Source organism: Chiloscyllium plagiosum, chromosome 3, assembly GCF_004010195.1.
Source record: "Chiloscyllium plagiosum isolate BGI_BamShark_2017 chromosome 3, ASM401019v2, whole genome shotgun sequence".
Taxonomy (NCBI): Eukaryota; Metazoa; Chordata; class Chondrichthyes; order Orectolobiformes; family Hemiscylliidae; genus Chiloscyllium; species Chiloscyllium plagiosum.
In genome coordinates, this window is record NC_057712.1 from 66386293 (window position 1) to 66414107 (window position 27815).

The 27815-nt window shown below is 40.5% G+C and overlaps 1 protein-coding gene across 10 annotated transcripts in view; it reads left to right on the forward strand.

Moving 5' to 3' along the window:
* ptprk (protein tyrosine phosphatase receptor type K) overlaps positions 1–27815 on the forward strand; it is a 588682-nt gene that overhangs the window by 206081 nt on the left and 354786 nt on the right. For all 10 annotated transcript variants that reach the window (XM_043683654.1, XM_043683667.1, XM_043683662.1 and 7 more), the window contains exons 4-6: positions 15072–15153; positions 17804–17919; positions 24459–24633. In XM_043683654.1, the coding sequence (XP_043539589.1) occupies positions 15072–15153; positions 17804–17919; positions 24459–24633 (373 nt within the window). The remainder of the gene's footprint in view (positions 1–15071; positions 15154–17803; positions 17920–24458; positions 24634–27815) is intronic.

The window sequence follows — 27815 nt, forward strand, 5'->3', positions numbered from 1 at the left end:
GCTATGTTATACTTTTTCTCTTTTAACTTTATATGTTTCTTTACTTCCCTCGTCAGCCACGGCCGCCCATGCCTCCTCCTGGGATCTTTCTTCCTTTTAGGAATGAACTGATCCTGCAACTTCTGCTTTATACACAGAAATATCCGCCATTGTTCCTCCATGGTCATCCCTGCTAAGGTATTGCACCATTGAACTTTGGCCAGCTCCTCCCTCATAGCTCCATAGTTCCCTTTATTCAACAGAAGTACTGCATGGGAGATTTGTTCGTGTGGTTGGGGAGTGTTTAAACTAGTTTGACAAGGGTATGGGAAACAGTGGGGGGCAGTTGTAGATGAGGCAGTGACAGGACATAGTGAATCTATTGGCAAGGTTTTTCACATGATGAAACAAAGGGAACGGTTAAAAGTGTGTCTGCTTGAAGGCACGGAGTGTCAGAAATAAGAGTTATGAATGTAGAGCATGGATCACTACTTGGGACTATGATGTTTCACAGGGGCAGGAATGATTGCTAGATGTTCCAGGGTTTAGAACGTTTAAAAAGAACAGGGAAGGTGGAAAAAGTGGAAGGGATATAGCATTGCTAATCAGAGAATGCATCACAGCTATAGAAATGGAGGTTATTGAGGAAGGTTTGTCTACTGAGTCAGTATATGTGGAAGTTAGGAACAGCAAGAGAGCAGTCACCTCATTGGGGGTTTTCTACAGCCCCTCTCATAGCAGCAGGGAGATTGAAGAACTCATAGGCCGGCAGATTTTGCAAAAATATAGATGTAGCAGGCTTGTTGTTATGGGTGATTTCAACTTTCCCAATATTGGTTGGAACCTCCTTAGTGCAGATGGTTTGGACCAAACCGTTTTTGTTAGGTGTGTTCAGGAGGGTTTCCTTATTCAGTGTGTAGACAGGTTGACGAGGGGAGAGGCCATTTTGGATTTGGTGCTCGGCAATGAGCCAGGACAGGTGTCAGATCTCGTGGTGGGAGAATACTTTGGTGACAGTGACCACAAGTGCCTCACATTTACCATAGCCTTGGAGAGGGAAAGGAGCAGTTACCAAGGGAAGATATTTAATTGGGGAAAAGGAAATTATGACGCTATCAAACAGGAGTTGGGAAATACAGACTGGGAGCAATTGTTCCACAGAAATGGCACAGCAGACATGTGGAGATTGTTTAAGGAGCAGTTGCGAGTGATGCACAAATTTATTCCTGAGACAGCAAGAAGGGGTAAGATTAAGGAGCCTTGCATGACGAGAACAGAGGAGCTTCTCCTCAAAAGGAAGAAAGCAGCTTACGTAAGGTGGAGGAAGCAAGGATCTAGCACAGCTTTAGAGGATTACAGGCTTACTAGAAAGGAGCTCAGAAATGGACTGAGGAGAGCCAGGAAGGGGCACGAAAAAGGCTTGGCAGGAAGAACTGGGGACAACCCAAAGGCATTTTACTCGTATGTGAGGAATGACGCTATCAAACGGGAGTTGGGAAATATAGACTGGGAGCAATTGTTCCACAGAAATGGCACAGATCGGGGAAGGTAGAACATAGAACAATACAGCATAGAACAGGCCCTTCGGCCCACGATGTTGTGCCGAACATTTGTCTTAGCTTAAGCACCTATCCATGTACCTATCCAATTGCCGCTTAAAGGTCACCAATGATTCTGACTCTACCACTCCCACAGGCAGCGCATTCCATGCCCCCACCACTCTCTGGGTAAAGAACCTACTCCTGACATCCCCCCATATCTTCCACCCTTCACCTTAAATTTATGTCCCCTTGTAACACTCTGTTGTACCCGGAGGAAAATGTCTCTGACTGTCTACTCTATCTATTCCTCTGATCATCTTAAAAACCTCTATCAAGTCACCCCTCATCCTTCGCCGTTCCAATGAGAAAAGGCCTAGCACTCTCAACCTATCCTCGTACGACCTATTCTCCATTCCAGCCAACATCCTGGTAAATCTTCTCTGCACCCCCTCCAAAGCTTCCACATCTTTCCTAAAGTGAGGCGACCAGAACTGCACACAGTACTCCAAATGTGCCTAACCAAAGTCCTGTACAGTTGCAACATCACTTCAAGACTCTTGAATTCAATCCCTCTGCTAATGAACGATAATACTCACTTCCTCTTCCAAGTCATTAATAAAAATTACAAACAGCAGAGGACCCAGAACTGATCCCTGCGGAACTCCACTTGTAACTGAGCTCCAGGCTGAATATTTACCATCTACCACCACTCTCTGACTTCGATCGATTAGCCAGTTTTCTATCCAACTGGCCAAATTTCCCTCTATCCCATGCCTCCTGACTTTCCGCATAAGCCTACCATGGGGAACCTTATCAAATGCCTTACTAAAATCCATGTACACTATATCCACTGCTGTACCCTCATCCACATGCTTGGTCACCTCCTCAAAGAATTCAATAAGACTTGTAAGGCAAGACCTACCCCTCACAAATCCATGCTGGCTGTCCCTAATCAAGCAGTGTCTTTCCACATAATCATAAATCCTACCTTTTGCATTACTTTGCCTACCACCGAAGTAAGACTAACTGGCCTGTAATTCCTGGGATTAAACTTGATCCCCCTGTTAATGAAAGCCAAAACACATGTGCTTTCTTAATGACCCTATCCACTTGGGTGGCAACTTTGAGGGATCTATGCACTTGAACACCCAAGTTCCTCCAAACTGCCAAGAATTCTGTCTTTAATCCTATACTCAGCATTCAAGTTCGACCTTCCAAAATGCATCACTTTGTATTTATCCAGGTTGAACTCCATCTAGCCTTTCTCAGCCCAGCTCTGCATCCTGTCCATGTGCTGCAGTCTGCAATAGCCCTCGATACTATCAACTGCACCTCCAATCTTTGTGTCATTGGCAAATTTACTAACCCACCCCTCCTGCCTGACAGGTACATACATATCAAGGACATGTTGTATCTGTTCCTTGAAAAAGTTCCACATTTCAATGACACCCTTCTCTGACAGCCTATGCTCCCAATTTATACTCCTCAGATCCTGTCTTGCAGCATCATATTTACCCTTCCCCCAATTGTAAAACCTGCCCTGTTGCACGCACCTATCTCTCTCCATAACCAAGGTGAAAGTCCCAGAATTGTGGTCACCATCACCAAAATGCACACTCACTAACAAGCCCATCACTTGTCCTGGTTCGTTACTGAGTACCAAATCCAATATGGCCTCCCCTCTGGTCGGACAATCTACATACTGAGTTAGAAAAGCTTCCTGGATACACTGCACAAATACTGCCCCATCCAATCTACTTGATCTAAAGAGCTTCCAATCAATATTTGGGAAGTTGAAATCACCCATGACTACTACCCTGTGGCTTCTGCACCTTTCCAAAATCTGTTTCGCAATCTGTTTCTCCACATCTCTGCTGCTATTGGGGGGCCTATAGTAAACACCCAACAAGGTGACTGCTCCTTTCCTATTTCTGACTTCAGCCCATACTACCTCCAAAGGCAGATCCCCCTCGAACTGCCTTTCTGCAGCCATTATACCATTTCTAATTAGCAACGCCACCCCCCCTCCTTTTTTACCACCCTCCCTAATCTTACTGAAACATCTGTAACCAGGAACCTCTAACAACCATCCTGTCCCTCTTCTATCCACGTTTCCGTGATGGCCACAACATCGTAGTCCCAGGTACTGATCCACGCCTTAAATTCACCCACCTTATTTCTGATACTCCTTGTGTTGAAGTATACACACTTGAACCCATATCTTTGTCTGTAAGTATTCCCTGTCAGTGCTACCTTCTCCACAGCTTCCCTACATTCTTGGACATCCTGAAAAACAGCTAACCTACTTGCTGGACTACAAGTCCGGATCCCATCCCCCTGCCAAATTAGTTTAAACACCCCCGAAGAGTGGTCAGGGATAGTGGAGGGAACTTGTGCGTGGAGTCTGAGCATATATGTGAAACTCTAAATGAGTTTTTTGTTTTGGTTTACACTAAGGCAAGGGACCCTGTGAATGAGAATTTTGAGGAGCTGGGAAACAGACTTGAACAGATCAAGATTGATTAAGTTGATGTGCTGGAAATTTTGGCAAACGTTAAGATTGCTAACTCCCCAGGGCCAGACAAGATTTATCCTTGGTTGCTCTGGGAAGTGAGAAAGGAAGTTGCTAAGCCGCTGGAGAAGGTCTTTGCTTCCTCACTCTCCATGGGAGTCGTGTCGGAGGATTGGAGGGAGACGAATGTTGTTCCTCTTTTCGAGAAAGGGAATAGGGAAATCTGTGGCAATTACAGACCAGTCAGTCTTGCATCAGTGGTCAGCAAGGTTCTGGAAAGAATTCTGAGGGATAGGATTTGTGACTATTTGGAAAAGCATAGCATGATTAAAGGCAGTCAGCATGGCTTTGTGAGGGGCAAGTCATGCCTCACAAATCATCTTGAATTATTTGAGGAGGTGAAGAGACAGGTCAACGAAGATTGAGCAGTGGATGTGGTGTATGTGGACTTCAGCAAGGCATTTGATAAGGTAGCCTCATTCATAAAGTCAGGAAATTTGGAATACAGGGAGATTTGGCTGTCTGGATTCAGAATTGTTTGGCTGACAGAAGGCAGAGTGGTTTTAGATGGAACTGGAGGTCAGAATTGAGTAGTGTCCTGTTCTTGGGCTTCTGCTCTTTGTAGTTTTTATAAATGACTTGGATGAGGAGCTTGAGGGGTGGGTTAGTAAATTTGCCAATGACAGAAAGATTGGAGGTGCAGTTGATAGTATCGAGGGCTATTGCAGACTGCAGCATGACATGGACAGGATGCAGAGCTGGGCTGAGCAAGGCCAGATGGAGTTCAACCTGGATAAATACAAAGTGATGCATTTTGGAAGGTCGAACTTGAATGCTGAGTATAGGATTAAAGACAGGATTCTTGGCAGTTTGGAGGAACTTGGTGTTCAAGTGCATAGATCCCTCAAAGTTGCCACCCAAATGGATAGGGTTGTTAAGAAAGCACATGGTGTTTTGGCTTTTATTAACAGGGGGATCAAGTTTAAGAACCGCGAGGTTTTGCTGCAGCTCTACAAGTCCCTGGTGAGACCACAATTGGAATATTGTGTTCAGTTCTGGTCACCCTACTATAGGAAAGATGCAGAGGCTTTGGAGAGGGTGCAAAGAAGGTTTACCAGGATGCTGCCTGGACTTGGAGGGCTTGTCTTATGAAGAGAGGTTGACTAAGCTCAGACTTTTCTGTCTGGAGAGGAGGAGGAAGAGAGGTGACCTAACCGAGGTATACAGGTTAATGAGAATAATGGATAGAGTTAATAGCCAGGACAGGATTGATTGGCACAAGAGGTCATAGTTTGAAGATATTAGGAAGAAGGTATAGAGAAGACGTCAGAGGTAGGTTCTTTACGCAGAGAGTTGTGAATGTATGGAATGTGTTACCAGCTGTGGTGGTGGAAGCAGAGTCATTAGGGACATTTAAGTGGCTGCTGGACACGCATACGGACAGCAGTGGGTTGAGGGGTGCGTAGGCTAGGTTATTTTATTTTAGATTAGGAATAATCCTCGGCACAACATCGTGGGCCGAAGGGCTTGTTCTGTGCTGTACCTTTCTATGTTCTGTGTATGCTGATACTATAACATGAGACTCTCCATCATTTGATTTGAGGATGCATTTACACTGGGTTGCAAAGCTACCTCCCTGAGCTTTCATGCGGCTGAACAGAGTGATTCTCAATCAGATATTTTGGGCATTTGGGGTGGGATGTCCCATGCATTGGTGGGATCTGAATTGCAGGATTTTTTTCTCAGAATTCTTTTCTCTGCTCCTGCTCTGGCTGTTGGCATTCTGAACAGTTGTGAACAAGTTCCCTCTAGCCTTTAATGTTAGTGTTGCTCTGCATTAAGGAGAGCTTCAGAGGGAATATAAAATTTGTTTTTAGAACTCTATAAGTGGGAGACAAACCATACTGTGGGTTATTTCCCTCTTATCCATAGCAAGTATAATCCTGGCACATTTTTTTTTTCTTGAATTTCCTATGGGAGTGATAATCTTTCCAGAAACGCATACTTTTCAGAACTGATATTTTTCCGTGAAAATGAAAGAGAAAGTGAGAAGAGCTTCAAGAACACAAGACTGTATGCATGCTCAACAGTGGACAGGTCATGTTGCAAATAGTTGTAGTTCAAATGAAAGCTCCGCACTGCCGCCACTTCCATTCATGGGATTTGAGCAACTAAAGGAGGAGATTTTGCGATTGATGTAGCCCAAAATGTGAGTGCGAAAGACAAAAGTAAATAATTTGGAGTCAACTAGGAGTACCCATCAATGCTTCCTAACCCATTAGGTTACATATGATGTGCCATGGATAAATATTTGGTAATGACCATCTCCAAAAAAAAAACTCTTGGGGTGGCACGGTGGCTCAGTGTTCAGCACTGCTGCCTCACAGCACCAGGGTCCCAGGTTCGGCGTCTTGGGCGACTGTCTGTGTGGAGTTTCCACATTCTCCCCATGTCTGCGTGGGTTTCCTCCGGGTGCTCCGGTTTCCTCCCACTGTCCAAAGATGTGCAGGTTAGGTGAATTGGCCATGCTAAATTGTCCATAGTGTTAGGTGCATTAGTTAGAGGGAGAGGGTCTGGGTGGGTTACTCTTCGGAGGGTCGGTTTGGACTGGTTGGGCCGAAGGGCCTGTTTCCACACAGTAGGGAATCTAATCTAATCATTTTGTCTTGCCATTCAGTGAATTACCATTGTTAAATCCCTTACAATAGCAACTTGAGAGAGCACAATCCATCAAAACCTTAACTAGACCGCCAAACTTAAATACCTGCTGGGAAGGACAGATGCTGGATATTTAATGGCAAGAAGCTCCCTATCTGAGTCTAAAAGGATTTCTGCTCTCTGCAAGGCACAAGTCAGTGTGTGATGAAAAGTATTCTCTACTTAGTTGAATGAGTATAACTTCAACATTCAAGAAGCTCAACAACATACAAGCCAGAGTTTGAATATTCACTCCCTCCAGTCCATGTCTACCAAGATGTCTGCAGCACCTCAGCAATGTTTCATGGACAACACTTTTACAACCTGTACTACAGGGAAAGATGAAGCACCCGGTGCCACTATTCTGACATTAAAAATATATAGTACCTTCTTTGTCCTTGGGTCAATATCTCAGGTATTTTACTCCTTATTAGCACTGTGGTGTACCTGCAACACGCTGTCCAGAGCGGTTGTAGAAGACACTCAGTTCCATCTTCGAAGGGGCTATCGGAGACAATAAATTCTGGCCTTGCTGGTGTCACCGACATCCATGAAATAAATAGGTATGAAAATAAATAAAATCTTCTGTGATTTCATTTGCTTTAAGACTCTCTTTTGAAGCATACCTGTTTGACCAATATTTCTCTGCTTGGGTCTGGTCTCCTTTTTTGCTGTTGTATTTCTTATGTTAAAATGTTAATGCTTGTCTGTGTGATACTCTTTTTGTTAATTAAAATGAGTAAAGGGATTCATTGCTTTTTAAAGGCAGTCATCACTCCTTTCCCCATATTGTTATAATTCCATTTAATTCCATCATCCCTTTTAATTTCAGATACTACTTCGAACAACAAAGAACTGTGTTGTTTTGATCTGTAATAATTGCCTCTGGGTGTAGCTGGATTTGTGATGAAACTTGCAACTGAGCTGACTCAAGAAGTTTGAATACTAATGGCAAGTTGTTATTTGCCAGGACCAGCATCACTTTAAGTTTATTAAATATTGCTGCCATCATATATTATAAAATGGGCCAGTTCCTGATATCTTTAAAGAAAGAAAATCTTTATACGCCTCTGGTAATTGCAGGCTGTCTGATAAAGCACCACAAGTCTTTCAGAGGGACAGCTTGAGGATGAAACATGGGATGGGTCTCAGGATCGATCATTGGGAGATCTGGATGATTTTCCGGTGATGATTGAAAAAATAAGAATAGAACCCAGCTTATGGTGAAGAGTCATCGAGGATTTTGCTGTGGTCACCTGTGCTACAGAGGCTGCAGATGGGCTGTGTAGGGAAAGGGGGACAGATTTCTTAGGATAGGATGCCTTTATCTCATCATGAAATATGGTTCAGTAATTTCTTTTAGGCAGCTACAAATGCAAATATAGCAATGCACAGTACCTTTACTCTGCAATCTTCACTAACCCCAGAAGTGGTGTTTATAGAGTTCTCGCCAATTTTTTAGATAAATGGATCAAAAACATAAAGTTTGGAAGAAACTCAGCAGGTCTGCAGCATCTCGAGAGAGAGAAAAACAGAGTTAACGTTTCGAGTCCAGTGATCTTTCATCCAAAAGGATCTGAAACATTAATTCTGTTTTTCACTCAACCTGCTGAGTTTTTCCAACACTTTGTTTAATTTTAGATTTCCAACATCAGCAATTCTGTGTTTTTGTTACTTGGGATGCATGATTCATCACTTAACTTTGTTACCTCTACACAACTGGCAGTCAGAGTTATGTGAGCTGCTGAAGGATACTCAAACCAACTTTGCAACAGGAGCAGCACTTCCCTTGGAAGTGAAAGCTACAACAATAGACAGCTTTTGTGTTCCTGGATCTTTTCCAATCATCCCTTCCTCAAATTGCAAAGAACTTTCCCACTTAGGATGTCATTGATAAGCAAACAGGAAATGATCCTCTCGTGTTCAGGATGTATAAAATCATAGAAACATCATTATGCATATCCTAAGTGTCTAGAAAGCAGTTAGGGTACCTTGATTATACATTAGTCCGTGGTGCTAACGTCATTCAGATGTTTCCTATGAGATCCCAACATCAGTAACTCTCAGCCACCACTGCTAGTTGCAAGGGAGCTATGCTGTGTACCTTTGACTGCTAACATACATTACTTTGCATAAGTATAGAAAAATTTTACATCATTCTTCACAGTAGAAGCTACTAATAGTATTCTAAATTTAATAAATGATCAAGGAACAAAAGGAGGAGAGGAATTAAATACAACAATAAAAATAGAAAAAAGTGGGAGTAAACTAATGAGGCTAAAAACTGATAATCCCCTTAACCTGGTTGTAGGATATTAAAAGTAGTAGCTGAAGATAGTGGATGCACTATTAGTAATCTTCCAATAGTCCTTAAGCTTCTGGAGAAGTTGCAGAGAACTGGAAAGCTGTCAAACAGCCTTATTTAAAAAGGGAAGGAATGAAAAAACAGGTAACTATAGGCCAGTTAACTTAACCTCTGTTATTGGGAAGATGTTAGAGTCTACTACATAGCAGAACATTTGGAAATACTTGGTTTGATCAAGCAGAGTCATAATGGCTTCATGAAGGGAAAAATCATGCCTGACAAATTTACTAGAATTCTCAGGTGGTAACAAACAGAATATTAAAGGAGAGGCAGTGGATGTAATACATTTGGATTTTCAGTAAGCGTTTGATAAGGTCCCACACATTAGACTATTTAATAACGTAAGAGTCTATAGCATTGGAGATAGTATATTAGTATAGTTAGAAGATTAGCAAACTGATAGAAGACAGGTGGGATTTTCTTTACGGCAATCTTTAACTAGTGGCGTACTGCAGGGATCAGTGCTGGGGCCAGAGTTATTTACGATGTAGATTAATAACTTGGATGAGGAAAGTGAATGTACTCTTGTCAGTTGGGGGGGAAAGAGAGTGTTGAGGATGCCATAGTCAGCAGAGAGACAAAGACAGATGAAGCAAGTGGGCAAAAACTTGACGAATTGCTATAGTGTGTGAAAATGTGAGGTAAGAAAAATAGAGGAGCTAAATATTTAAGTGGAGAAAAGCTACAGAAAACTATAGTACAGAGGGATTTGTGAGCTTTCACTCATAAGTCACAAGATGCTGGCAACGAATTTCAACAAATAATAGGGAAGACCAATGAAATGTTGCCCTTTATCCCAAAGGGATTGGAGTATGAAACTCGGGAGGATTTGCTGAAACAATACAAAGCACTAGTTTGATCCTAGATTTGGAGGGACTGTCTTAGGAGCAGAGTTTGAGTAGCTTGGGCCTGTATTCTTTGGAGTTTCGCAGAAATAGGAGCAACTTTATTGAAACAAGATTCTCAAGGGACTTGACAGGGTATATGCAGAGAGGTTAGTCTCTGAACTGCCTCCAATGAACCAATATCTTTCCTTAAATAAAAGGACCAAAACTGCTCATAGTAGCCGAGATTGTCTCACCAGCACCTTGTACATTTGTAGCAAGACTTTCCTACTCTTATATTTCAACCCCTTTGAAATAAGATCCATATTCCATTTGCCTTCTTGATGACCAGCTGCACCTGTGTGCTACTATGTGTTTCATACACAAGTAACCCAAATTCCCTTTGTGTTCCAGCTTTTCTCCATTTATATAATCATCTTTACTTTTGTTCTCTCTTCTAAATTAACCACTTCATATTTTCCAACATTATATTACCTTTGCCATCTTTTATCCCACTCACTTAACCTATCACTATCTTTGTGTAAACTGTTTCTATTCCCTTTACAACTTGTCTTTCTACCTATTTTTGTATCAACTGCAAATTTGGCTGCAGTACATTCACCTCCTCCCCACGAACATATATTGTAGGCAGTTGCAGTGCTAGCCCTGATCCCTATGGAACCCCACTGGTTACAGGTTGCCAATCTGAAAAGGTATGCCCATTCCCACTTTTGTTTTTATGCCCATGAGCCAAATCTCCATTCATGTCAGTGTACTGCCTCAAATACGATCAACTCTTATGATTAACCTTGCTCCTCTTTTTGTTCTTTAATTGTCCATTGCAATCTCCTTTTGCCTTGCAGCATCAACCTTTTTTGTCATTAATGTCTCTTGCCTTACGCTTCATAAATGACCTTTACATTTTTCTTGACTACCTCCATCATTCCCCACATCTACTTAATTAAAACACCTTTCAGCGTCTCCACTTTTTTTCAGATCTAATGATTGGTCACCAACCTGAAAGGTTAATGCTGTTTCTTTGTCTGTAGATGCTGACATACATGCTGAATATTTCAGCATTTTCCATTTTTCTTTCAGACTTGTCAAATCTGAACCTTATTTTCACTTCACCACTTCTTTGTGGTTCTAACTCTTCAGATAAAAGAGTGCAGTGTTGCAGAAATGTCTAGCTTGTGCCATTGTGCACAATGAGTACTTTGAGTTTCTTATGACTTTTTTTCCCTTCAATGGCAGGTCACACCCCTTTGAGAGCTGCAGGCTCGTGTATTTTACAAGCCTCTGCATACCCAACCAAATGAGTTATAGGTGAGCTGTCTGACAGCGGTTTTATGTGGTGAGACTGAGAAGTTTGCAATTTATTGATAGACTGTTGTATTCTCTATAGTAGTAGTTACGGTATTTTACTATTGTTGGCATTGTTAGCATATTATGCCACCTACAGGTTACCTTGCCATTTAAAACCAAACCTTAAAAGTATGTTCTATGTGATGAAGACAATTCACAGATGAAGAGGCATGCAGTACAACAAATTTCGTCCATCTTGTATGTTAACTCACTTGGGGCATTGTTTCCATATTGAATAATTCTAATTTGTTTATATTTGTAAATGTTTTTCACATTGTATAGGTATCAAAGTATATTCAATTTAGTTTTCACAAATTTTCCACTTAATTTTCATAAATACCACTGTATTTGTTGTTTTCTTTTCTGACAAATGATAGCAGTTTATTTTGTGTTCATAATTGCCTTGCAGGATTGTTTGAACGTTGAGGTGACCTTTTCTCTTACCAGTTTGTCATTAAAGGACACTACGAATTCACTTTCAATTACTGGTTACTTTTGTGCCACAATTTTCTTTTAATAGTGTGAATTGATTTACAGTATTTCAACAGAGGAGACATGCATTGTAATAAGGTTTACAGTGAAAGAAGTACATAGTGTGCAAAACTAAATAGCATTTGTACTGATTAGCAAAGATGGCTCTAATTGTGCCTTGCAGTGAACTTTAATAAAACTGTCAATTTACTGACTTATTTTACTTATTGGATAAGCCAGTGTCAAAACTACATAGTTAAATTTGCCTAGTGTTTAATTGTTCTGTAAATAGTATAAATAAGTGTATAATTTTATTTCCTTTCATTTTGATTTCTTTGAAGGATTACATCAGGGCTCTCCAATTTATCTCAATGACGACATTGATATCTGTTTCCACTTTACAGAAACTTTATTGGTCGCTTGTTACCAGTTAATGACCCTTTTGGGATATTAGCTGATCTTAGCCATAGTCCCTGGGTCATACTCATTCAGAAGGTATTCAGTGTCCTAGAAATATGGTGATGGGGCATTGTTGGGACCTTTTCTTTTGTGTAGTAGTAGAAGGGAGGTTAAGTTTCAACCTGATTTTGTTTGGGGCACGGTTTTGGTCAAATTGCAATCAGACTGTCTGGCGTTTCCAGTATTCCATTTTGTCATTCAGCACTATTTTAGATTCTCATCTGTCCCATGGATGCTCCGTGTGTTTATAAGAGGAAGCGTTCTTGAAATGAGAATGTGTTGTTCTCATTAGTTGGCTACCCAAGCAAATAGAAATGGGCTGAGATGGTGATGTAGTAGTAATGTCACTTTATTAGTAAACTGCATGCCCAGTCTCATGCTTTGGGGGCATGGTTCAAATCTCACCACGGCAACTGGTGAAAATTACGTACAATTAATAAATCTAGCATGTGAAGCTGTATCTGTAATTTTGACCTTGACAACCATCATTGATTGTCATAAAAGCCCATCCATTTCACTGATGTCTTTTGGGGACATTCTCATCTGTCTGGCTTTTGTGTGACTCCAAATCCTCTTAACTCTCATCTGATGTGGACCTGCAAGCTAGTTGCTCACTGGCATCAGGAATGGACATCAAATGCTGGCTTTGTCAGTAACAGTCAACCATGAGCAAATTTTTTTTAAAAAGTTGGCTCTTGTGTAATGTAATAGTTTCCTACTTTGACTAGGCTTTTGGGAAAAGGCTAAAAATAACCATTATATTCATGGGTGGGGTCGGAGGGGTAGTATGCTTTAATGGAGGAATTGGATGATTGATAGCTGCAGGATGCTAAAATAAAATCAGACAACAAGTGGTTATATTTTCTATTCCCAATTACCTGTTGGTAATGCAAATCTGACCACTAACCTTTAATAGAAGCTATTTTACTGTTTTTCCGATTAAGAGAACTATCCTGCTTGCTTCTCACTTCAGAGCGAAAGAAGGTAGTCCAGTCATGAAACCCCGATTTTACATTCATCTAAATAACTGTACGTTTTAAAATTTTAAATTATTTTAATTTTGCCATTCATTGCCTTCAAATTTGTTGCATTTGTTCAAGGTCCATAATTACACATTGATGTAAAGAATGTTGAAATTTTTCATTTAGAGAGTTTCGATTGTACCTGGATCCACAATTTCATTGTGCTGTTTGTATGGTTCTGCAACCTGCTCAGAATATGTGAATACAGACAAATTTCTACTTCAAAGGATTGCAGTAATAGAAGTGTGTTATGGCCTGATTTGAAAGACCAGCTGATATAGATAGGCGTTTTCGCGAGTTGGGAAAGCAGACACCAAATACTTTACATTGAGCAGGAAGCAAAGTACAGTACAAGGGCATTGTGCTATCAGTATGTACTCGTGCGCTCCCTAACCCACAAGTTCAAAAGCAAAAAATTGAACATGTCATTTTATTTAAAATTTAATCTTATTAAATCTATTTTTTCAGTCTGTGGAGATCCAGCACTTCAGTTAGTTTTGTCAACCACATGAAACCAGTGATATCTTTATTCCCAGTGTACAGAATACTGAAATTGGCCTCTGAACTCATCAAGGTTATGGGTACTTCCAAAAGTACTACTGTCTGGAGAGATTCACAATGAGGAGTCTCTATAGGGCTAAGACATAAGCAAAAGAAATATTATGAAAATATTGCATTTCTTGCCTCCAGTGGTGAAACTGTTTCATTAAAAGCTAACAAACCATCATCCTTGCTTTTTACTTCTATTATGCAACAGAATAAGTCTTCTAGTAAATAGTAATATTTTCTGATTCTTTAACCTGAATGATATCTAATGATGATATTTTCTTTCCTTTTCTCCTGCTTGTCTAATGGAAAGTAAATTATGCTTAGCTACCATTGAAAAGATGTGATTTAATCTGAGTTTGGAAGACCTCAACCAGATGTTTGTCAGTTAAACACAGATTGGTCTTGCTTTTGTACTATAAATAATTTTGGGTAGCTTATCGTTACCAGAATTTGCTTGTGTTGACAGTATTTAATACGCAGGATGCTGACCATGCTGCATCATTGCTGATAGTGTTCTTGGAAAGAACGTGATATCAGAACACCTTCACTGAGAAAATACATTTTCTGTTAATTATAATGATTAATTGATTAATATTTGCAGTTATATGATTTGAGCAAGTATCCACTTTTTTTGAACTCTAGGAAGCAATCAAATTTCCTGATAAAATTCTCTTGGCATTATATTGAAATAAAGAACATTGAGAGTCTTATGTGGGAACATTACTGTTACCCAAGAGTCAGGCTAACAAAAGCAATATTTTTTGTTAGCTAGATGCTTTGCTTAAGAGTTAAAGTAACAGCAGGGTGTCTTTTACAAGTTACTCCTATTTTGTAAAACTTTTCCTTTAGCTGTGAGGTATGTCCACATTTTTGTGATGGGGGTAAAATTCAATTTGGAAGCTTAATGTGGGAATTAATGGAAAGGAGAATTGAACACAGATTAAATTATTAGCTATCCAAATTCGCTGGCAAGACAAATAAGACCGTAAGAAGTTGAAGCCAGAATAGGAGCAAAGGTTTTACCAAGGTCTCTGCAGCAGACTATCATATCGTGAGTTCTACGATAGTTGGGAATATTGGGTGAAGATGGAAGATGCTCTCATGTTTGAGTTGGTTTTCATTGCTCAGCTTTGGCTCCTGCATACATATCCACCACTGGATAAGGGTCATTGAATCGTTTGCGAGACCACTTTCAGGAAAGGAAGTCGGGAGGAGGATTTTTAAAAAAGATAACAAGTACTCGGAAAAGACTAGTAAGTTAACAGTTTTCAATATTATTGTTTGCAGGTGATTTTTGAAGCAGATGTATCTCTTGAGCAAGCTGGATATATTGCCATTGATGACATTCAGGTTTTGAGTTACCCATGTGGTAAGTGCTCATGAATTAAATTATGTTTCTTGTTTAAAGCACAGAAGTGTGAGGACTGAATTTTGATAGGTTTTTGCAAACTAGTGAAAAACTAGTTTGTATTTAAAATAAGCCTTTTGTAGGTTATATCAGTACTTAGTTGCCAAATAACCAATTTCAAACTTGATGTGAAATTGTTGTTGCTAGCCTCTCTATCCCACAATGATTTACATCCATGCGTAAATACCAAAGGGGAGCTAATTTTTTCTTCCCGAATTTGTTCACTGATTATCCCATAGTTTCAAGAGTAAACAGTGAATGAACTTTGCCAGCTTTTCTCTTTGCTTTTGAGTGAGGTACTCTTGCACAAAACTTTCTTGCAGTCTAAGTCAAGCCTTTGTTATTTATGTAGGTCAGACAGGAATGATGTCTGCTTTCAACTTCATTCCTTTGAAGAAGTGAACTTGTTCCATTGTAAGCCCTCTTGAGATTAATTTCTGGTTTATAAATTGCAAGATTAATAATTATTATGATTGATGTCAACAGCAACAATAATCAAAATACAAATATTAAAAATGTTTGCATTGAGTGCCTGTATAATTTAACTCTATTATTCTGTTATATATCAACCTAAATTTAGATAACTTATTTTCATAACTTAAGGCATCTGAGAACTTTCAACCGTATGAAGAGAAGGACATTTTGTGAAGCAGCTGAAGATGGTTGTACCTAGAACACAACTGCTGGGACTCAGATGATTAACTTCCAACTATGCCCAAATTTCTTTACGCTAGCTCTGACTCTCCAGTCAATTGGGAGTTTTACCCCGCTTCCACTTTGCGAGGATATAATGATGTCCCACTTTGTTACATGCCACCTTGCCCTCGTGCAACTTGAATGCAGCTCGTATGCTCATGTCTGCACCAAGGCTGTAATGACTAACAATGATGGAACCCAAGCTTTCTGTCAGTGAGCAGGTGTTGGCTCAACAAATGCTGCTTTATAAAGCTGTCAGTGAGTTCTTCCATCACTTTGCTGATGATTGAAGGAGACTGACAGGGCCAAAACCAGCTAAATTGGATTTGTCCTGTTTTTGTCAGGATCATATATCTGCCCTATTTGCAACATTGTCTTGTAGTAAGGTGTTGTCAATTTACTGGAAATGTTGGTTACAGGTTTAGCTCGAGCAAGTTTTTTTTAAAAAATGACTGCTGAGATACTAGCAGGACTATAACCTTAGCTGGAATAAATGCACTCTCCTATCTCTTAATCGCAGATGGAGTGGCCGAATTGACTTGAAGGTTGTGTAATGACCAAACTGGAAACAGTGCACTGATATAATCGTACCCTGATGTTCAACAAGCCATTGCAACAAACATTTAAAATTTCAATTGCACTGCCATAACAAGAGGGAGAAATATTAGGTTGAAATTGGGCAGTTTTTAAGGGGAACTTCGGACAAGGAAATTTCCCCAGCTATTCATTACTGATATTTTGAATAAGCCATAAAAAAGATGCACGTGGGAGTAGCTAAGGATAATTTCATTTTGGATTACAAAGGGTGGCTTAAATTGTCTCTCCCAAGTTCTTTGGTTTTTAGCACAGATGATTTTCTGTTTTCTGTAAAGCAATGGATATTGTTCACTTCTATAGCTGATCCACTGAATCCTTGTCTGTTCTTGTTAGAATTCTTGATTTTAAACTTTGTTGGGTTTCTTGTCTTTTCACTCACACAGGCAAAGAGAATGGGTAGGAGGATGAGAGAGATGTTTTCATGAGCTGGCTCTGGATGCCTCTGGCTACCTTGCACCTACAGATTTGCAACAAACTGCAGTTCTGCCAATCCAAGGACTGGCAGCAGGCAGTCATTTCTTAACTCAAAAGATTTTGGATGCCACTCTGTCTCAAAGTATCTCTCTCACGAATTTGAAAAACATTACTGTTTTGCACAGCTAAAAATATGCACCACTTGATGTTTCAAAGGGTCAAAACTCTACTGGTATTTCAACTACGCAGCAATCTGACTTGCATTTCATTTTCTGGTTCAACAAGAAAAATATATTACTGGCACCTATAACGTTGGAGACCTCAGGAAGACACTGCAACAGCCGTGGCACTTGCTGAAGATGAAAATATTTAGGCCTTATTATTTGTACTGATGTGTTGGACTACCACTGAAGATGATGATAATAGGACCTCTTTCTCTGACGAATGCATTCATGGCCAACCATTAGTCATAACTGACAAATGTTTTATTCGGAAAACCTGCATGAACAAATTAGAAAGACTGTAATAAGCTTAAAAAAGTTAAACATTGTCAAACCAAGTATTTGCAATCTTTTCTGGTGGGAACAGGGGATGTTTATAGTAATGGATCTGGTACAGACTGATGAAGGCTGAAGTCACTTTATAAAAGGTTATCTGCAACTTTGGCATATGCACTCCGTGCCACAGTCCACATGTTGCAAGATTGGGTTTTTGTTCTTCCAGAAAAGAGTTGCATGTGATTGTGCTTGAGTTGGTTTGATGGAAAAATAAGGATAATGTTCAAGCAACTTAAAGAATACACATTAGATTTATCTTGCAGGATTGCTATTGATAATGTCATCCGTATGTTGATACAAATTCAAGTAAAACGTCACAAACTTGTCAAAATATTAATGTTTTACAGATAAATCACCTCACTTTCTGCGACTCGGAGATGTGGAAGTAAATGCAGGACAAAATGCTACATTTCAGTGCATTGCAACAGGCAGGGATACTGCGAATAACAAACTATGGCTTCAGGTGAGATCTGGCAATACAGTATTCCTGTCTCTCTCTAACTCATTGTGTCAAAAATGGAAAGAGTTGTCATGATTTCTGCATTATGCTCACTTTATCAATCAATAAATCAACTGTGGTTAGCACTGCTGCCTCGCAGCGCCAGGGACCCGGGTTCGATTCCACCCTCTGGCAACTGTCTGTGTGGATTTGCACATTGTCCCTGTGTCTCCTCCAGGTGCTCCGGTTTCCTCCCACAATCCAAAGATGTGCAGGTCAGGTGAATTGGTCATCCTGAATTGCCCACAGTATTCAGGGATATGTAAGTTAGGTACGTTAGTTAGAGGTATATATAGGATAATAAGGTAGGGGAGTGGGCCTGGGTGGGTTACTCTTTGGAGGGTCGGTGTGGACTTGTTAGGCCGAAAGATCCTATGATTCAGAACATGTTGTGATTATATTTTCACTTGGAAATTTTTTGTGGCTTAAGAGTTTCAATGTATTGTCTCCTGTTGCTGTTTCTTATTTGTATGCGAACACCAGCAGAATCTGCAATCTGGGATGTTGTTTAATAGACACAGCAAGTCACACTCGGAACATTACTCGAGAGAAACATTGTTTCACATTTTATAATGAGACTCAAATGACTGTTAGCTTCAGAAATCTAGGAGCAGAATCAATCATTGCTTTTGCAAATTACAACTGGGGGTGTGGTCATTGTCAAAGCTATCTAAAAAGCAATTGATAAAAACAATGGAACATATAATAGATGAAAATGTCACATCGATGTGCAACATGCAGACAACTGATGCACGATTCATATGAGTGATTTAAAATGTGGGAAGTGTTTTTTTTGTTTTATGTAAAGTAGTAGGGATTGCTGTGATCTTGATATTTGAGCATGTTTAGAAAACAGTCGAAAGTAAGAAAATTGGTACTAATTCAAAATACTGAGAGAGCCAGACGTGATGCAAACACGAAGAGCCGACAGGGCTCCTTGTACAACCTGTGATTCTGGATGCACATGTGAGGGAGAGGGTTCGAAGGATGTTTATCCAACTCTTGCCTGAAATAAGCAGGATGTCATGTGAGGATAGATTGAGCTTGTTTTCACTGGAGTTCCTGAGTGAGGATGACTCAGTTGAAGTGTGTAAGATACTGAATGGTCTTGACAAGGTGGATGTGGAAAGGATGTTCCCTCAGTCCAGAAAAAGGGGCAGTGTTTGAAAATTAAAGGTTGCTCTTGTATGACAGAGGTGAGCAATCTTTTCCAAGGGTCATATGAATTTAGAAATCTCTGCAACAAAAGCAGGGTTATTGAATATTTTTTAAGACAGGTGGACAGGTTTTTATTTGGAGGGAATCAAAGGTTATTGAGAATAGGTGGAAGTGAAAAATTTGGAAAGCAGACATACAGACATTACAAACATATGTTGAACAACAGAGCATACTGCTCCTATTCTGTGTGCTCATATCAAGAGTTCGACAGGATTGAGGGAAGAAATAAATCCCATGATTGCTTTCAAATGGCACTATTTTGACATGGCGCTTGATGGAGTACAATTGGTTTTATTTTTCCTGATCCCATTAGGTGAATTGGCCATGCTAAATTGCCCCATTGTGTTCAGGGATGTATGGGTGAAATGCATTAGTCAGAATAGACATAGGATAATATGGTCAGGGAATGTGTCTGGGTGGGTTACTCTTCGGAGGGTCAGTATGAATTGTTGGGCTAAAGGGCCTACTTTCACACTGTGAGGATTCTATGATTCTCAGGAAAACAATATTCAACCTCTCTTCTCAACTGACGGTCCTGATCCCATGGCACTAATTTGACATGGCGCTTGATGGAGTACAATTGGTTTTATTTTTCCTGATCCGGTCAGTGGGAGGAATAAATCCAGTAGGTGGCTGGGAGGAGCAGAAGAGGGAGGGAGGGTGTGGGAAGGAAGTCGGGGGATGGGACGGGAGGTTATTTGAAATTGGAGAACTCAGTGTCGAGTCCTTCGGGCTGTAGGCTGCCCAGGCAGATGAGGTGTTAGATTAAATTACATTACAGTGTGGAAACAGGCCCTTCGGCCCAACAAGTCCACACCGACCCGCCGAAGCGTAACCCACCCATACCCCTACATTTACCCCTTACCTAACACTACGGGCAATTTAGCATGGCCAATTCACCTGACCTGCACATCTTTGGACTGTGGGAGGAAACCGGAGCACCCGGAGGAAACCCACGCAGACACGAGGAGAACATGCAAACTCCACACAGTCAGTCGCCTGAGGTGGGATTTGAACCTGGATCTCTGGCACTGTGAGGCAGCAGTGCTAACCACTGTGCCACCGTGCCACCCACAAAGGTCTCTAGATAGGCTAGAGCAGTAGAAACTGTTCACACTTGTGAAAAAAAATCAAGAACAAGAGATCGCAAGTAAAAGAAGCAAAGGCGACATGAGAAAAACCTTTGTCATCTACTTAAAGGTCTGGAAGGCCACTGCCTGAGTATGTGGTAGAGGCAGGTTCAATTGAAGCATTCAAAACGTATTTAGACTATTATTAACACTAGATAATATTCAGGGTTATGTACCAAGGTGGGAGAATGGCACCAATAAGTTGTTCATGCAGAGAACCAGTGCAGACACACGGGGCCAAATGATGGCCTCCTCTGCTGGAACAATTCTGAAATTATGTCTAATGAAAGCACTTGGTACGATGGTATTTATTAGATTACTGATTTGAAAACATGATAACCTATAAATTGTTCAGTGATAGAACTCTCAGGAAAAATGTTTGCACTTTACAGAAATGATTATGTCAGTAAATAGAAAAATTAAGCCAACTAACTTTTCATGCTTTTATTTTAATGTTGATAAATCTTGACTGTCTGAACTAATGTATATTAAATAATGTGCATTCACTCCCTTCCCCACCAATGCTGAAAAGCGTGAGTGTGTACCATTGCAAGCTGCACTGCAGCAGCTCACCAACGCTCCTTTGGCACATTCCAAACATGTAATCTCCAGTACCTAGAGAACAAGAGCAGGGAATGCATGGAAACAACATAATCTGTGAACATCCCTCCAAGCCATAGACAATTCTGACTTGAAATTATATCACCATTCCTTCACTGTCTCTGGGAGCAGTCCTGGAAATCCTTCCCTGACAGAACTGTGGGTGTACCTTCTCCCCAGGGACTGCAGCAGTTCAAGGCGGCAGCTAAGCACCATTTTTTTGAGATGTTTAGGGTCAATTAGGGCTGACCTACAAATGCTTATGGAACCAGTGACACCCACATCCCATGAGCAAATAATTTTTTAAAAAGTTTGAAAGGGTGCTTACTCATTCAAGGTTTGTGTAAAGCCGGTTGCCGTGGTTGTGGGTATGTTTGCTGAGCTGCGAAGTCGATTTGCAGACGTTTCGTCTCGTGTCTAGGTGACATCTTCAGTGCTTTGGAGCCTCTTGTGAAGTGCTGTCGTATTGTGTCTTCTGGGATTTATTTGGTTCCGTTCCTGCTCCTTCCGGTTGCTGGTTGTGGTTGTTCGTTGTAGTGGCCAGTATGTTGGGTCTAGGTCATTGTGCTCGATGATAGAGTCCGTGGATTAGTGCCATGCTTTAAGGAATTCTCTGGCTGTCCTTTGTTTGGCTTGTCCTATGATTGTTGTGTTGTCCCAAAAGAATTTGTGGTCCTTGTCATCTGTGTGTATGGCTACTCTGGACAGCCGGTTGTGGCATTTAATGGCTAGTTGGTGTTCATGGATTCGGATTCTTAGTTGTCTGCCTGTTGCCCTATAGAGTGTTTTGTGCAGCAAAAGCTGATTTTAATATGTCATTCTGTATTCTCAACTTCATAAATGGAGTCACTGAGCGCAAGAGCATGGAGGTTAGATTCAACTTACTTTGGATATTGGTTATACCACAACTGGGTGTATTGCATACAGTTTTGGGTGTCACACTTACAGGAGGGCTGTGAATGTATTGGATACAATACAAAAGCAGTTTGCAAGAATGGTTCCAGAGGTTAGACATGAGGAAAGATTGGAGAAGTGGGACTGTTGTCCTTGGGAAGAGGAAGCTAAGAGGAGATTTATATTTTTCCAAGATCATGATGGGATAAATAGTTTGGGAGAAATAGTTCCTGTTCTCAAATGGGTTGAAAACCAGAGGGGACATTCTTAAAGTGCTTTTCTAAAGAAACAAATCAGGTGAGAAAAAGATCTTCCTTTCACACAGCAAGTAGTTATGGTATGGAGTGTCCTAACTGGTAGTGAGTGATGATGTCAAGGTGTCACTGTTGAGCTGGGATGGACAAAGTCAGAAGGCACACAAATACGAAATTATAGTCCAACAGGTTTACTTGAAATTGCAAGCTTTCAGAGCACAGCTCTGCTGTCAGGTCAGTTGACCGAAAGCTTGTGATTTCAAATAAACCTGTTGGACTATAATCTGGTGTCGTGTGATTTCTGACTTTGGAAGTGAGTAGAGGCAGGTTCAATTGAGATACTCAAAAGGGTATTAGATAATTGTATCTATTGAAATAAAGTGCAGAATTATCTGGAAAAGGCAGGACATTGGTACCGAGTTAAAATAGACAGTGAGCTGGTTCACACATAATGAGTCGAGTAGTAAATTTCTGTACTGTACCCAATTTCTCAGCATAGCAGCAGGTTCCTGATGTAACAAACTTGTATTAAGGCCTGTGATGATTTCTGATAGCTGTGCTTGAGATGCTACGCCAGGAGCAATGTTAACTTTATTGACTATTGAAAAGACTGTTGCAGATGCCTATGATGTTAAAGGTATGCCTTCTCTGGTGTATTTGATGGAATGTATTCTCGCACCACAATGTTGAGGAAATAGATTAAGATATGGTCTACAATAAGATCGGCTGTCAAAAAGTAAAATATAACTGGGAACCTAATGACTAACTTTAGGCAGTATTAAAAAAAACTGTTCTCATCTGTTTCTTAATATAAATGTCAATTCAATAATTGAATTGCAACTTGTGTGCAGTTACAGCAGCTCAAGGGTGAAAGGATTTGTCTTTTGAACCTGCCTAGTAGGGTGTAAGTATTGCCAGGAGCTGTGTATTACTATAGTGGCTGAACTGATTGTGAACTCTTGGCGAGGGATGGTATTAATTCATTGCTGTGTGGTTGAATTAGCAGATGCTGTTTCAGATATCTTGATCTCCTTGTTCATTGTTTCGATTTTCAGAGTAAATTCTGACATACTAATATCCTCTGCAAATTGTGTCTTAATGGTAATGTTGCATTAAAACTTTCAGCCAATTGGTTGTGACACACTCTACAGTCTTTATCTGGCATTCACAATTCGGAATCAAAAACATTGAGGTGCCAGAGATACGGTTGGATTTATAAGAAAAACACAAACTCATTCGGTCAACAGCATCTGTGAAGACAGAAACTCTTAACCTTTTTAAGTCCAGTATGACTTTAGTTTATGGAAGAAGACTGTCAAAGTACTTTGCATATATTTGAAGATTGGATTTCTCATATTTTATGCAGTTGGACCCTATTTGGGCATTTTGGGCACTGTTGGGTAGATGACCAGTGTTATACTTTCAGAATAGCTTGGCTATTCAACCAGCTAACTCTGGTATACATCTTTTCTGTCATAAAACTAGGGGTGTTGTCAGGATCATCAACTTTGCAATGTCTTTTACTTTGTGTTTTGTTTTTGGAATGTGCTAAATTGGCTGAACACTGACATGTGACTTCAGACCAACAGACATTTAGCTGACTCTTAATTGCCCTCACTCAGTTCATCAGTAATTACGGATAAGCTTTTTAATGTTGTCCTTGCGAGCACTATTGACCTCCCATAGGTAGGGAATAAAGAAAATGGAAAATAAATCACTACAAACTGCCTAAAGTGGCACGGATCCCCTGGCAAACTCGAGAGAATACAAAAACATGAGAGCTTCACGATGTGGTGACATTTTCTGTGGAAAAACTAAAGTCCACTCATTGGAAGATGGCCTAATGGAAGCAGAAGTAATCCAACAGTCCTCTTAGAGAGGCACCTCACCTAAAATGGTGTGTTTTTAAAAAAAATTCCCCAAGCTGTCAATAACTGCATGTAATATCAATTTTAAATTTTTGGACAGATTTGGCATTTTGTATTATCTCTCATCATTCTACTTTGGCTGAAATGATTGTTCTGCAAAGTACTTAAAACCAAACTAACGCAATTTTATATTGGTCTAAATGTAGTCACTTGGACTGATTGTCAAAAGATTGGAACAAAATTTCATTTATGACCTGTATTCATTTTCTTTTAAAGTGGAAATGTCATGTAAACTTTGCAGTCATCGATACAATGATTGGATCATATTGTGAGCGGGAACCAAATGAAAAATAACTGGGTATTTTTGCACCAAATAAAAAAAATTGGGGTGGGAAAGAAATAAAATATTATTTTCAGTTTCTTGCATGTGATGTTTATAAAATGTATTAAATAAACTTAGTAATGTGTCAACTGAATCTCCAATTATGTCCTAGGATATATTAAGATATAGTCACATTTTCACTTTTTGTACCTATCAGAGACGGAATGGGGAAGACATACCAGTAACCCAGACAAAGAATATTAATCACCGGCGGTTTGCAGCATCTTTCAAATTGAAAGAAGTCCAACGGAATGATCAAGATTTGTACCGTTGTGTGACACAGTCTGAAAGAGGCTCTGGTGTATCGAATTTTGCCAAGCTTATTGTTCGAGGTATTGTAACTTCAACTTTAAATTATCCCATGTGATGCACATCTTTGCTTCCTTTGTGAATTATTTTCTTTTGAAAAGTGTCATGTCGCAGGTTTTGTGGGTGATGTTTCTCAATTTCAGAAACTTACCAGCCATGGTGGGTCTCGATGGCTTTGCCAGTTAAACATTGGGCAGCCAGTGGAACCCAAAGTCAAATATGTAGGACTGGCTGTCGAAAGTTGTTTTTTTTTCAATTGGGAATTTCTCAATGTTCTTGAATGTTTGGTGTGCTGACAAGTCTTTCTTTGACTATTTGGGGAAGAAAATGATGGGTCTGGTAATATGCTGGACATGGATTGGGCACTTGCATCGAGTAAGATGAGGTGTATGTGGGCTGAACTGATGGAATCTAGGCCTGGAGAACATTTTCGATCTCAAAGACAAGTATGCTTATTCCCAGAAAAGTATCAATTCCTGTGGAACTCGATCATCCTTTTCTCTGACTGCAGTGATTAGGTCTCCATATTTTAAGGTGTAGAGAACTGAGCAGGTGAAGTTCCCTCCCATTTGTCTATCTGTATCCAACTTGGTCCAAACTGGAGGACATCTATGTCTGTATTTCCAGCACTTGCCATAGGCTTTTTGTTAGCTTCTCCTCTGACTCCCCTGACAGCCCTCACCTCTGACTTCCTACTCAGCCCATAGCACGAAGTCAGCTATTTCTTAACTTTGCTCAGCAAAACAAATTTTAAACAAAATAGGAAGAAGTACTGCAAACAGATGACATAAGAAATACGGGAAGACAAAACAGCATGTTTATCCCGCTCTGCCATTCAGTGAGACCATGTTGGTCGTGGACTTCCACTTCCCAATCCAAACCTCCCATTCATTGATGACCAAAAAATCATCCATCTTTATTCAATTGTAAAAATTACTGGAAATTCCTAAAAGGTGAACCATGCTGCTGAAGCTTTTCATCCTGCACTGATCAGAATAAATAGAAGGATACCTGTTTTTGAGCAGTTGTAACAATTTATATCTGAGTGCATTGAGGAAAACTTCACAACAGACCTTGGAGGAACCTGTGTGGGAGAGCTCACAGCACAGGAACAGACAAGTGCGCAGTTTTTAAGTGTAGCCTTGCTGTAAACCTACAATAGTGAGTAAAGTGGATTCTTTTTTGATTATATGTTTTATTGAGCTCTGTCTCTTGATCAAAGTTTTTAAAAAAATATATAAGCCATAACTATTAAGTTAGCCTGGAGCTGTGTTTTTTTTAACAGCAATAAGATGGTGCAATTTTCTGGGTCTGCAAATTGTGAAGGAGCAAAGATGGCCTTTGGTAGAATGTTATGCTGTTCTTGTTGGATGTAGGGGTCCAGGGAGCGTTGACATGTTGCTGAGGATTATGTCTGCAGGAAATGTCTTTGTCTGTGATTTCTGTTGAATGGATTGTTTGGAATGACAGTTAGAGTGAGTGAGAAATTTACAAGAGCTTAGGGGGTGGTGGGGGGCGCGGGAGCGGGGGGGCGGTGATGGAAGGGAGAAAAGCCGCAGATACAGTCAGGTAGGTGGGTTAATCCAGGGAAGGTAGGAGAGGTACACAGTTCAGGAGTCTTTTGTGGCAATCACCATTTCAAAGAGATATGCTGTTTTGGAAAACGTAGGGGGTAATGGACTCTCAGGGGAATGTAGCACAAACAGCCAAGTTTCTGGTATCTGAACAGGCTGTAATGCAATGAGGGCTATGTTGGGTTCCAAGTGATCAATTGTGATTGGGGGCTGTCTAATCAGAGGCACAAACAGACATTTCTGTGGCAAGCAGTGAAAAAGCAGAATGGTGTGTTGCCTCCCTGGTGCCAAGATCAAGGATGTCTCAGAGAGAGTGCAGAATGTTCTCAAAGGGGAGAGGGATCAGCAGGAGGTAATTGTACACATTGGAATCAACGAAATAGGAAGGGAAAAGGATGAGATTCTGAAGGGAGAATATAGAAAGTTAGGCAGGAATTTAAAAAGGAGGTCCTCAAGGTAGTAACATCTGGATTATTCCCGATGCTACAAGCTAGTGAGGGTAGGAATAGGAGGATAGAGCAGATGAATGCATGGCTGAGGATCTGGTGCCATGGGAGAAGGGTTCATGTTTTTGGATAATTGCAATTTCTTCTGGGGTGGAAGTGATCTGTACAAGGTTGGGGGAGGAATGGGAGTGCAGGCGTGGGCGGGGTAGGACCCAGGGACATAGTGAGGAAAGCGATTAATCTGAGACTCGTACAGTTGGGAAAAGGAGAGTCAAACTGTCAGTGCGGCAGGAACAAACAGAGGAAGATAGAACTGATAAATTAAACTACATTTACTTCATTACAAGAAGCCTAACAGGGATTGCAGGTGAACTCGGACATGGGACTGTGATATCATAGCAATTACAGAAACATGGCTCAGGGATGGGCAGGACTGGCAGCTTAATGTTCTAGGATGCAAATGCTACAGGAAGGATAGAAAGGAAGGCAAGGGAGGAGGGGGAGTGGCATTTTTGATAAGGGATAGCATTACTGCTGTACTTAGGGAGGATTTTCCTGGGAATACATCCAGCGATTTTATACAGGTGGAACTGAGAAATAAGGGATGATCACCTCATTGGGATTGTATTATAGATCAGCGGGAAATTGAGAAATAATTTGAGGAGATCTCCGCTATCTAAAAAATAATAGGGTGATTATGGTAGGGAATTTTAACTTTCCAAACATAAACTGGGACTGCCATAGGGTTAAGGGTTTAGATGGCGAGGAATTTGTTAAGTTTGTACAAGAAAATTTTCTGATTCAGTACATGGATGTACCTACTAGAGAAGGTGCAAAACCTGACCTACTCATGGGAAATAAGGCAGGGCAAGTGACTGAGGTGTCAGTGGGGGGAGCACTTTGGGGCCAGTGACCATAATGCTATTTGTTTTAAAATAGTGATGGAAAGGCTGGTAGGTGTAGGGAATGCTAGATGACTAAAGAAATTGAGAATTTGGTTAAGAAAAGAAGGAAGCATATGACAGGTATAGACAGGAGAGATCAGGGGAATCCTCAGAAGAGTAGAAAGGCAGTAGAAGTATACTTCAGAGGGAAATTAGAAGGGCAAAGAAGGGACATAGTTTTGGCAAATAAGGTGAAGGAGAATCAAGTGTTTTTACAAATACATTAAGGACAAAAGATCAA